This window comes from Rhipicephalus microplus, chromosome 5, assembly GCF_043290135.1.
Source record: "Rhipicephalus microplus isolate Deutch F79 chromosome 5, USDA_Rmic, whole genome shotgun sequence".
NCBI classification, from domain to species: domain Eukaryota; kingdom Metazoa; phylum Arthropoda; class Arachnida; order Ixodida; family Ixodidae; genus Rhipicephalus; species Rhipicephalus microplus.
The window spans coordinates 23005276-23016015 of record NC_134704.1 but is presented as its reverse complement, the minus strand read 5'-3'; the positions used below and the strand labels follow the sequence as shown (position 1 = coordinate 23016015).

At 49.7% G+C, this 10740-nt stretch overlaps 1 protein-coding gene across 1 annotated transcript; it reads left to right on the top strand.

Annotated features, from left to right (window-relative positions):
* Positions 1-4171: 4171 nt before the first annotated feature.
* Positions 4172-10740, top strand: LOC119173476 (uncharacterized). Its single transcript, XM_037424285.2, has 4 exons — positions 4172-4308; positions 7720-7941; positions 9554-9776; positions 10512-10740. Coding segments are annotated over exons 1-4 (456 nt in total). The 5' UTR covers positions 4172-4299; the 3' UTR covers positions 10514-10740.

Below are 10740 nucleotides of genomic sequence, written 5' to 3'. Positions count from 1 at the left end.
CGAAAGCCCCTGCAGTTCCACTGCCAAACCTCAATTTGCTGGCGAGGCGCCATGATGAGGCACCAGGTTGACTAATGGCACTTGGCCACCCACGGGAGGCAGTCTTGCCTCCAATAGAGTATGAAGCTGCTGAAACATGCCCATGACCTGGGTTTGGGAATCCTTAAATTCAGTGGAGAGCATGCCGAGACGCTCCTCTATTGTGTCTAATCTGGCTTCGATCTTTTCGACTCGAGCCTCCAACCTATCCTGTCTTTTCCCTTGTTTGCCTACTTTATCCGCAAGTGTTGTTACATCCGACTTAAGACTAATGACCTTAAAAACAGGCTGTGGCATGTCTACTGGTGACGTTTCGGCTAATCGTTTTGCGTTAGCTACCTCATCCCCCGGCAGTGGTCTCTTCACTGTCCCCCGATTCTCCACTTCCATAGCTGCACTCTCCTGTACGCGAGCAGACGCCTCTTGCGTCGCTTTCTGTAGGCCTTGCACTGCTCTGGTGCCTGTGTCCCCTGCCGTTGGTCGTTTCTAAGTGCGCGTTCCATCTCTGCAATTCTGTTTTCCATTCTTTTAATCAAGTCTCCCTGTCGCTGAACCAGCGCTGCTAACTCCCTCTCTCGAGCGGTTTCGTTCTGGGAGGCCGTGCTTGACAAGCTCACCTTTTTGTTGGTGTCGCGTGCGCAGCTGTTGGTACTGGATGCTCGTCCACCATCTTGGCCGCCCCCGCGCCCTGGCAATGGCGGGAAGGAACTCGACCGGTCCCTGCTTTTGCTTCTGCCTTCTTTACCCCTCGGTGACCGCTCCGTGGCCCTCGAGGAACGCTTATCGTTGCCAGCTTCGCTCTCTCTTTCGATGCTCTGCTGCCGGCCTGTCGGTGGCTTGCGAGCCAGGCGAAACTTGCAGTTCCGGCTCCCTGTGTGATGCGCACCATGGCACACGATGCAGACCGGCGTGCACGTAGGTGGCTCTCCTTCTGGCGGGGCAGGATGGTCCTTCCCGCAACGGTGACATAGGTTGCTCTTCGGACGATAGCAAACGTCCGCTCGATGTCCAACTCGTCTGCAGTTGTAGCAAGTCTCGACTAAATTTCTGTACGGGATCACAGCGTACAGACAGTTCCAGTAAGTAATCTGCCGGGGTATGCGTTTTCCCCCGAACGTAATCTGAATCGCCTTTGACTTTCCCAGAGGTCTCGCGTCCAGAATGTCTATGCCTTCATTCTTCTTCAGGAATCCCGCCCGAACTTCTTCCACTGGGCATCCATCATAAGCATTATAAATCACTCCCCGCACGGAGTTCTCCAACGGCGCCACGAACGCCGAAACCGGCAGGTCACGATCACCCAGCTTGAGCGTCTTCACAGTCGCATATGCCCCACTGCGATTTATGCATGGTGTGCTCACCGTCAACGTGTTGTTTGTGCCATTAACCCGCACAATGTCTTCTTCCGCGGCAATCGCACTCGTTAGACGCGCTGCTGCTCTCAGTGCACATCCGAGTTCTCTCGCTGTCACAACACTCAAGTCCCAGTTCTGGGGCCTGTACACAATCTTGAAATCCGTGGCTGGCAACTTGAGAAACGGTCCGCGTTTCTTCCATACCGGCGCTTTCCCCCGCTTGACTTGCTGCGCTCCGTGCGTCTTGCGCCCGTCGCTGCCGGCCTGCGTCTCGCAAGGCTTACTCTTGGCGTTGTCGCCATGCCGAGTCTTCTTAAATCGGTCCTGTGCCTTCAGCACTGGAGCCCACTCTCCCGCTTCAAAATCTTCGGGTGTTATAGTCTCCCCTTCGACGTAGTACTCCATCTTCAGCCCAACAAGACCCACGGTCACCGGGCGCAAGTCAGACGCCGGGCGACGCGGCCCAGGCCAGGCTTGGCCTAGGAGATAGGCCTAGCCTTGCCACCGCGGGGTTGATAGGAAAATCTCGGAAACTCCAAAAACGGGGACAAACTTGCCTAAACGAGTGGTGTCCGTAGGTACAGGGCAACCTCCTGCAGACGAGCCCACTGACAGCAAGTCCAGAAAAAAGCGCGTCCGCCGATAGTCGGTCACCGGGCCGGAGCTCATGCGAAACACGTCCGCACAGCGTCTCCTATAAGTCCTCATAATGTGCAGTTGCAAGTACGCCATATATGCCGTAAAATGAAAATACATAACGTCCAGTCTAATAATAGCACTGAAATTGGGAAAGTCCAGTTTGCATTTTTTTTATTTCTCTCTATTATGCTCGCGGAAGTTTTACCACATTCAAAAAGTGTGACAAACAACGTTAGTTAGAATTTATTACGAAACAAAAATCTCAAAGGCGTTTCAACGGAAGCAGGATGCGAAAACAAGAACAGCTCGTTAAATCCCGCATCTTACTAGAGCAAGGGGGGCTGTATCGAGCATTAACAGTATACTAATGCTAAAAAAAAAAAAAATGCCCCGACGCGGTGGTCTAGTGGCTAAGGTACTCGGCTGCTGACCCGCAGGTCGCGGGATCGAATCCCGGCTGTGGCGGCTGCATTTTCAATAGAGGCGAAAATGCTATAGGGCCGTGTGCTCATATTTGGGTGCACGTTAACCCCAGGTGGTCAAAATTTCCGGAACCCTCCACTACAGCGTCTCTCATAACCATGTAGTGGTTTTGGGGCGTTAAACCCCATTTATCAATCCATCAATCAAATGAAATCATCAATGCCCAATCATATCAAGTGCTTGACACGTCGCGAGCGGCGAACTTGAGGATACTAAATCACCGTGTTCGCTATACCGAAAACAGCCTGTAGACTATATTTGATACTTGTTACTATTGGATCGCTAGATCTAAAGGACAGAAACACTCGGGTGGCAAAATCTAGCGCTAACCATCGCGAGGTCACGAAACTAGTAGATAAACCCGCTTACAAGTGTCTTATGAAACAGTGCGTGGGCGTCGGTGCATCTAGTTTTCTTACACACACTTCCGATGTGATGAGGTCAAGCTTTAAGAGTACTACGTGTTCTCCGACATCTGATAAATGCTACAAAGCCGTTCAATTTATTATCATTTTTTGCCTCTTGTTGTGATTGCAGTCAACGTTGTTTAAATCGGTTGTACATTTCTTAAGTTGTCTTGATTTGGGAACCTGGAACTAGATTGTCAGATACAGCATGATGTATATGGGAATGCACTTAAACCGGACTTGAAAATAATCTCGTAATTAGAAGCTGCGCTGCCGTACAATTAGTATCGAAAAGCGCCGATACGATTGCCCCAGACTCTCCCGCGTAATTCCCACACGTCTGGCACACGACGACAAGCAATGACAATGACGGATCGCAGCAGCAAGGAAACATTTAATCGAACGTCGCAGTGACACACCTCGTGCTCTCGCCTTTATCAGCGCGCGTACGGGGCGCTGACAAACCATTTGACCCCCAGCCGGTGCACTTTGTCACGGCCTTCTAGATCTGCCGCTTAATAGGCACCGGAAAGGGTCGCCTCGATTTCGAAAGTTCCACCTCGCCGCGGTCTGGTCCTCGCGCGCACGTGAGGGTGAGATCGAAATATATTTTTTTCTCCGTTGTTGATTCGTTTACACGGCCGTCATGCCCGTGCTCTACCGTGCCTTTCTCCGCAATCCATCTACAGCCCCCCGACGACTAAGCGGGTGGCGATGCTGGCTGGCAAGCAAACAAACAAGCAAACATAACGACCAGCCTGAGATGTCATTCCTCAACGGCGTGCGAGAAAGGGAAAGCCTCCTGCCAGAGTAGGTCATGACTCGCGCGGCCCAGGAAGGAACTCTCCGGCTTCCTTCCAGCACGCCGTCATCTCACGCGTGAGGCGACCTGGGTCATCAGGAACGCGTAGCCCCTTCCCTTCTCGCTTCCTTGCCGCGTGCAGTTCGGCGGAGGAGTGCTCAGAGGTGAGAGGGGGGTTACACGTTCGCCCCCGTTCGTTGCAGCGACCGCCGTAGCGAGGTGACTTGTCCACGCGCCCTCTCTCCTCGGTTTTTGAATAAGCGCGCGGCAACTCCTCCCCGCCCCACGTCAGAAATGGCCATCAACGGCGGACAGGCCAAGACCAAGGAGAGAGGAGGGTAGAGAAAGTGATAGGGGGAGGGGGAATCACGTGAACCTCCGGCAACCGGAGGTTCCTAGCGAAGTGCAGGCGGGAGCGTTTTTGTATAAAAGCGGCCCACCGTCGGGTCTCAAGACCATCGCCACACGGTGTCCTACCCCTCCAGAACACTCGTGACTACCACTTCCCCGACCGCGGCTACCGCACGACCCCTTCCTACCCACGCGGCAGGCTATCCTCCCCCACCGAGTCAACATGAACACCGTAAGTGGAATACGTGAGAACCTCCAGGGTTCCACCCGGTAGCGCGTTAACCGTTTAAAGGAAACTTGTGCATAATGTGGCTAATTCGGGAAAAAAATTTCAAATATTAAGGATAGAAAACTTAGGACTAGTCGAACTGTCAAAGATAGTCGCCATGCAGGTCTGGATAGTTTGAAGCTACTGTGGATTACTCGCTGGGTGTCTAACTTATCGTCCATGAGCTTCTTTTAATGCGCTCTTTGGTGCAAATTAGGTGCTAGTGAAGCCTGATACTTAGCCCCAGGTGGCATGTACTTTGACAATGTGCTGGGACTATTTCGTTATACTAATCTCTTCGTTATATCCGGTATTTCAAAGGCGAGGATTAGCGCATTTTGTTCTGGCTTGCTTTTTTCCCCATCTTTGACACCTTTTCGTAGCATTGTTTCCTTTTTTCCGTCCTTCGGATACTCGAGAGAAGTAGTGTAAAGTATTGATCGGGTTTAAATCGGGTTTGGTCGTGGAGCTGAAGTAGCGAGTTTCAGCGTGAGTGAACAAGCGCAGGCTAGGTTATGATTTGAAGTATAATGAATGGTCACTGGGTGTACGTGCCGTAAACGTACCGTAAAAACCTTGGAGCTCGCAATATCTTCATTAGAGCTGTTCAAGTTGTGTTATGCTAATGATGCTAAGCGTGTCAACCGGTAGCTTTGGAGGCCGCGTCATAGCAGTTTGCCGGAAATTGTTGCCACGGCCACATTTTGAATGCTTAGACGACGTTCCTGAACGGTATTAAGCGTTGCAGCATGACTGAGCCTTACAAGTTATACTTACTTTATTGCGAGTGTAATCTGATCGCCGACTGCTTCGCATGAAATCGATGCTCACTAGTGTGTGGGATGTGCCATTTTTTATAATACAAATATAGCGAATCACAGTTTCATAGACAGAACTGTGGCACAGCTGTAAGCAGACTAATTTGGGAGGATCTAGTGCACTCACGGCTGGTCAGCTGCGTGTGTTTAGAAAAAATAGTTTGCGATTTAGAGTACTTTGTACTCTACTATGGAAGATCGTAAAGCCGTCCCTCGTGTGTGCAGAAAAAGTGGTTAACGAATTAGAGCGTTGATCACTCTACTATGGGAGAGCATAAAGCGGTCCCGTGGGTAAGCCTACAGCACTTATACAAATGCATTACAATCATTGCAATCGAGTGCAAACAGTGGTCTAGATAAATGGGAACGATGCTACGCAGTGTCTCCAGTTTTCTCAGCATTTCTATTCAGTTATTTTAGCTGATTTAGCTGGTATGGCGTTTCAAAACGGTGATCTATCTTACTTTGTTTATTAGCACGTCGCAAACTTAAAGCAAGCTGATCGCTACGTTCCACCCTGACCGTGAATTCCGAGAAACGAAGGTCGCGAAAAACCAACGAAACGATCAAACCCCGTTCTTCCTGGATTATCGGTGCAAGTTTACCTGAGACGTATAAGAGGGATGTTACCACGAACCGCTTTACGACCCTATAAAAAAAAGCCCGGTCACTGAGACGTGACGAGGAATGCGACCTAAGTGGAAAAGGTTATCGCGTGAAGGCGTGCGCGGATCCATTCACGCTCCACAGCTTCTCGTGTCCGATCAACGTAAGGCGTTCCCAAAACATCGCAGCAGCTGAATTATGATGGGCGCGTGGTGCTTTCGTTTTTTTTTTCCCCGAGGTTTCCCTGAGTTTCACGTCACCGTTTCTTGGCCGAGCTTATACGGCAACTTTCGTTTTCCTCGTGTATACGTGCTCGTACGGGGCGTTTAATAAAATTCTGACATCTGAATATGTACTACACTGCCCGATTCGCGCACACGGCAGTGTCACGGCGATCGGCTGACCTGATAACTCAGCGTACACACACGCTCTAATGCTGTCCGACGCGCTGGTACAGCGATTACGGTGTGGAGCTGGCAACCCGCAGACCACCGGGCCCAGCCACGGTGGTCTATAGTGGCTAAGGTACTCGGCTGCTGACCTGCACGTCGCGAGATCGAATCCGAAAATGGTGTAGGCCCGTGTGCTCAGATTTGGGTTCACGTTAAAGGAACCCAGGTGGTCGAAATTTCCGGAGTCCTTCGCTATGGCGTCTCTCATAATCATGTAGTGGTTTTGGGACGTTAAACCCCATATCAATCAATCATCAAAGCACGAAATCCCTGATATGCTCATCGCTTAGTGTTGGCGTTGCCCACGTGTTTTATTGATCGATTGAGTGATTCAGAAAAGAGGGAAGAAGGCACCTAATTTCTGTCTTCCTCTTGGTCGACACGGCGCAGTGCCTGCGTGTTTTATGAAGAAAAACTGGCCCCGTATCTGGATGTTACACTGCAAATGTCGTCGAAAGACGATAGTCTTGCATTTGGAGAGAGCGAACAAAACGTTTATTTGATGTTCTGCGCAAGAAAATCGGTGAATGGTATTCTGGAGGCGCTGCGTCAGAGTGCCTCGAGCGTGCAGCGGAGGCGAACGAGCGCATCGCGTCACGTCACACGTGAGACATGAGCGCTATCTGGCAGCAGTTATCTTAGAAAACGAAACGCGCGGCGTGCGCACCCGTCTTGAAGGCGATAAGGTGTAGAAAGCAAAGCGACGGGTAGGTGCCGCCACCGTGGCGTCTTAGCAAAGCGTTGGAAACACTTGCCTTTTCGTTCAAGCGCTGCATTATCAGTGCAGCGTGATAAACACTACTGCCCTTAGAATTACTTATGTATGCCTTGTCTAGTATAAAGGCACGCATACAGAATATTGACGTGTTATGGTGCCTCAGATATGCGCAATAATCGCTTTTCAATTGACAATCAAGTACGATTGCTAAAACTTGAGTAATATTAGTGAGCACTGCAGATGGGGTCCGCCGTTTGGGGTATTATTTGCTGTCTTTTAAGGGCACCGTTAATGGCGTAGGAACAGTCGACTGTACAGACAGACAGGCCAAAATTTTCGCTCGAAGGTCTCTGAGACGATAGTTATAGCGCGAGAACAAAACGACACAGAGACAAGAAGGACACGAAGGACCTTCTTGTCTCTGTGTCGTCGTTTTGTTCTCGCGCTATAACTATCGTCATGCCATACAAACTAGCCCAAGCTGCCTTACTCCTAAGTCTCCGAGACCTTCGCGCTTGTCCTTGTCTTTTTCACGTCCGTGTCTTCTACCTCGTAGTACTCATAGATCATGTAATGTATCCCCCAACTGGTCCAATCGTCCACCTTGATTAGATATATATGTGTTCTGTGATATCGTCGTTAATAAGCGGCGAAGGCGAAATAACGCCTGTAGGGAGGGTATAGCGAGGGCGAGATGTAACCACTCTCCCACCTTTGTAACCACTCTCCCACCTTTGTGGTCCAGGGGCCTCACAAGTGTGACACTCTTTTTCGTTCGCAGGTGATCAGCGCCCTCGCTCTCCTCGTCGCCGCGTGCACGTCCGTGCATGCCGGTGTTGTGGCTGCGCCCGCGGTGGCGTACGCAGCGCCCCTGGTTCACGGCTACGCCGTGGCTCCCGTGGCCACGTCGTACGCGACCAAGACGGTGCACTCGGTTGCGCCCGTGCTGGCTGCCGCGCCCCTCAAGGTGGCCGCGCCGGCCGTCTACGCGCCCGCCGTTAAGGTGAGCACTCGTCGGTCTCCAGCCGCGACAGATTCACGAGGACGCTGTATGAACGGATTGCACGTGACATCTTTAACATGGTGGCTTAGATGACGTTGAATTACGTGTTCAAAAGTGACAACCACGTAGCTGGAACGTTATTGGGGCTCTGTGCACGTGGCATCACGGATGCACGACGTGTCTCCAACACGGCGGCTTAGATGACGTTGATTGACGTGTTCAAAAGTGACATACCACGTAGCTGGAACGTTATTGGGGCCTCTGTGCACGAATAATGAAGGAACCAGTACGCGATCTACTGATTAACTCCAACCTGACGTCACAAAGCGCGCCCCCCACCGCGTCGGTGCACCAACGCGGCCTTTTCAATGACGTGAGTGCAAGCCTGCATGAGCCTCAACCGCACCCATGGTTAACACATCCTTATTATTCAAACCAGTAAAGATAGAGTGCTAATTATGCTTCCATGTTGAAATGTGCATCATTTGACATACAATTGTGGTGCCGACAAACACATTAATTTTTCGAATTATGTACGAAATGTTAGCTTCTATGATGTAGTGAATAGCAATGAGGCATTCAACTCGCATATTGACGACTTTGTACGCCTGTTCGTAACGCACTGGTACTCCAACGGGATGGTATTGATGACACCAAAGCTGCACCAGAGCGTGGTGATGAACCCGATTCAATGTGATAACGACGCTGCTTAAACGTTATTGACTTCTGCGCACGAGTGGCGAAAGAAGCTGCATGCGACGTATTGATACACTGAAGTGACGTCACAAATTTTGCGAACTCGCCACGTTGGTACTCCGACATACCAGTTTCGGTGACGTCCGTGAAACCTATATAAAGAACATCGAGTAAGAAAGGTGCGCGTCGTAGTTATTCGCGTGGCAGAATGCTGTTAATGCTCGATTAGTATATATACTCTTTGTCAAGCGAGTTGTAAAACGTAGGGTAGCTGACGGAAACGAGGGCACATCACACGAAAGTTTAACGAACAAAGGCGAAACTTCCTTTACAAATGTAGCTATGTGGAACAATAATTGAGCGTGGATTTATCGGCCCCTTTCTGTATGTGAAGAGCGCATACAACACAAATACTGATCTCAAATAGAAGTAGGTTGCGCAAACACTTCGTAAACGTAAGACAACGCTACATCAAGTCTGCGCAAGCGCAAATAGAATGCAATCCAAATAGGCCTACACTGACATCAGCGCGAACCAAAATTTGTTGAAATGAGGCCACTTTTTAGGCAGTTGCGTAGCCAGGGGGTGGCACACCAGACTCATGCCCCCCCCCCTCCTAATTGTTTATGCCGTAAATGTCACTCGACCACATCTGCGTGCTCGGCCTCCATCAAAATGCCCCTCTCCCCAACCCCCTTGAAAAAAAAAAGATGTGCCTTCATGCCTACTTTCAGTCGGGCAGGAAATCACTCGTGAGGCAGCATCAGCGTACATCATCAGCAAACATGGTCATATGAAGCACGTCACAACATTATAGAGGGGACTAGTCACTAGTGATCTATCGGTTTCAAGTGTTCACCTGTTGTTGGCGATTTCGGGATGCAAGCGAACTGTTTCTCGTTTTACTTTTCGTCAGGTGGCCGCGCCAGTGGCGTACGCTGCCCCCGTAGTGAAGGCTGTGGCCCCGGCTTACCCTGCGCTGGCCCTCGGCTACGGCCACGGCTACGGACATGGCTACGGCCACTACGGCTACGGTGTTGCCCCCGCCTACGGCGCCATCGCCTACGCAGCGCCCGCCGCTAAGCTCGTCGGACCAGCCTACGCGGCGGCACCTTACTACGCCGGGTACAAGCACTACTGTAAGTAATCACATTCTCTCTACAGCGCAGATTGTGTGAGTGCCCCTCGATTCACTGGTTACCCTTTGGCTCAAATTCGCAAGTGGACCCTAAGAATTGTAGCACAACTCGTTTGTAGCACGACTCGTTTGTAGCACGAACAAACTCGTAGCAGTTTGTTGTGCATACCTTTAATTAAGGCTTCGGCGCTTAACGAGCCTTACTAACATGTCTTCACCATTGTGCAGTCAATATATTATGCATAATTGATCTTGAATACGCGCACGATCAATCTTTGTCATGTGTAATTGAGCTGCAGCTATTTGTAAAATGTTCCATTACAATAGTATTAAATGTTGAGCTATTTAATAGGGATGCGTTTTTGGTAATAGCACGATATCAGAAGTGACAGAAGATTTTTATGTTAAAAAAAAAGGATGAAGCATGCATCAGTGAGATATCGATGTATCTTACGGAATAAGAGTTCGTCATATCTTCTCAGCACATGTGCCGTTAGGTGATGCGCTATGTAACTTTTTATATTATTTTTTAACGCTTCTGCGCAATGTTGGTACACTTCTTTTTTCATCACTTTTGTTTTTTTTTTGAATTTGTATTGCTTCAACGTTCATGTGTTCTTCAAGTAAAACTTTCAGTCGCGAGTATAAGCGCTCATCTGTTTCCCTTACGTCTTCATCGATCTCGCGATGTAACCAGAAATGTTTCGTTCTCACACCTCGATTCTCTTCCTTTCAGAGACCACCCCTGAAAAGCGGTGATGACAAGTGGTTCAACTCGCCACGTAAAGCAGAAGGGTGATAGGAAAATGACTTCTGTTGTTTGCAGAAAAAAAATAAACGAGAAAAAGAGCGAAAGAAAGAAAAGAAAAACAAAATACTCGGAATTGTGAGATATGTGTAAATGTTGTATAGAAAAGAAAAAAAAAACGTTGCGTGTGAATAAAACGTGTTCTGTGTGTGCAAAA

Bases quoted from the DNA above. Each gene is read 5' to 3' on its own strand.
- LOC119173476 (XM_037424285.2), top strand. The intron at 7,942-9,553 runs GTGAGCACTCGT...ACTTTTCGTCAG, and splicing joins TCTACGCGCCCGCCGTTAAG to GTGGCCGCGCCAGTGGCGTA.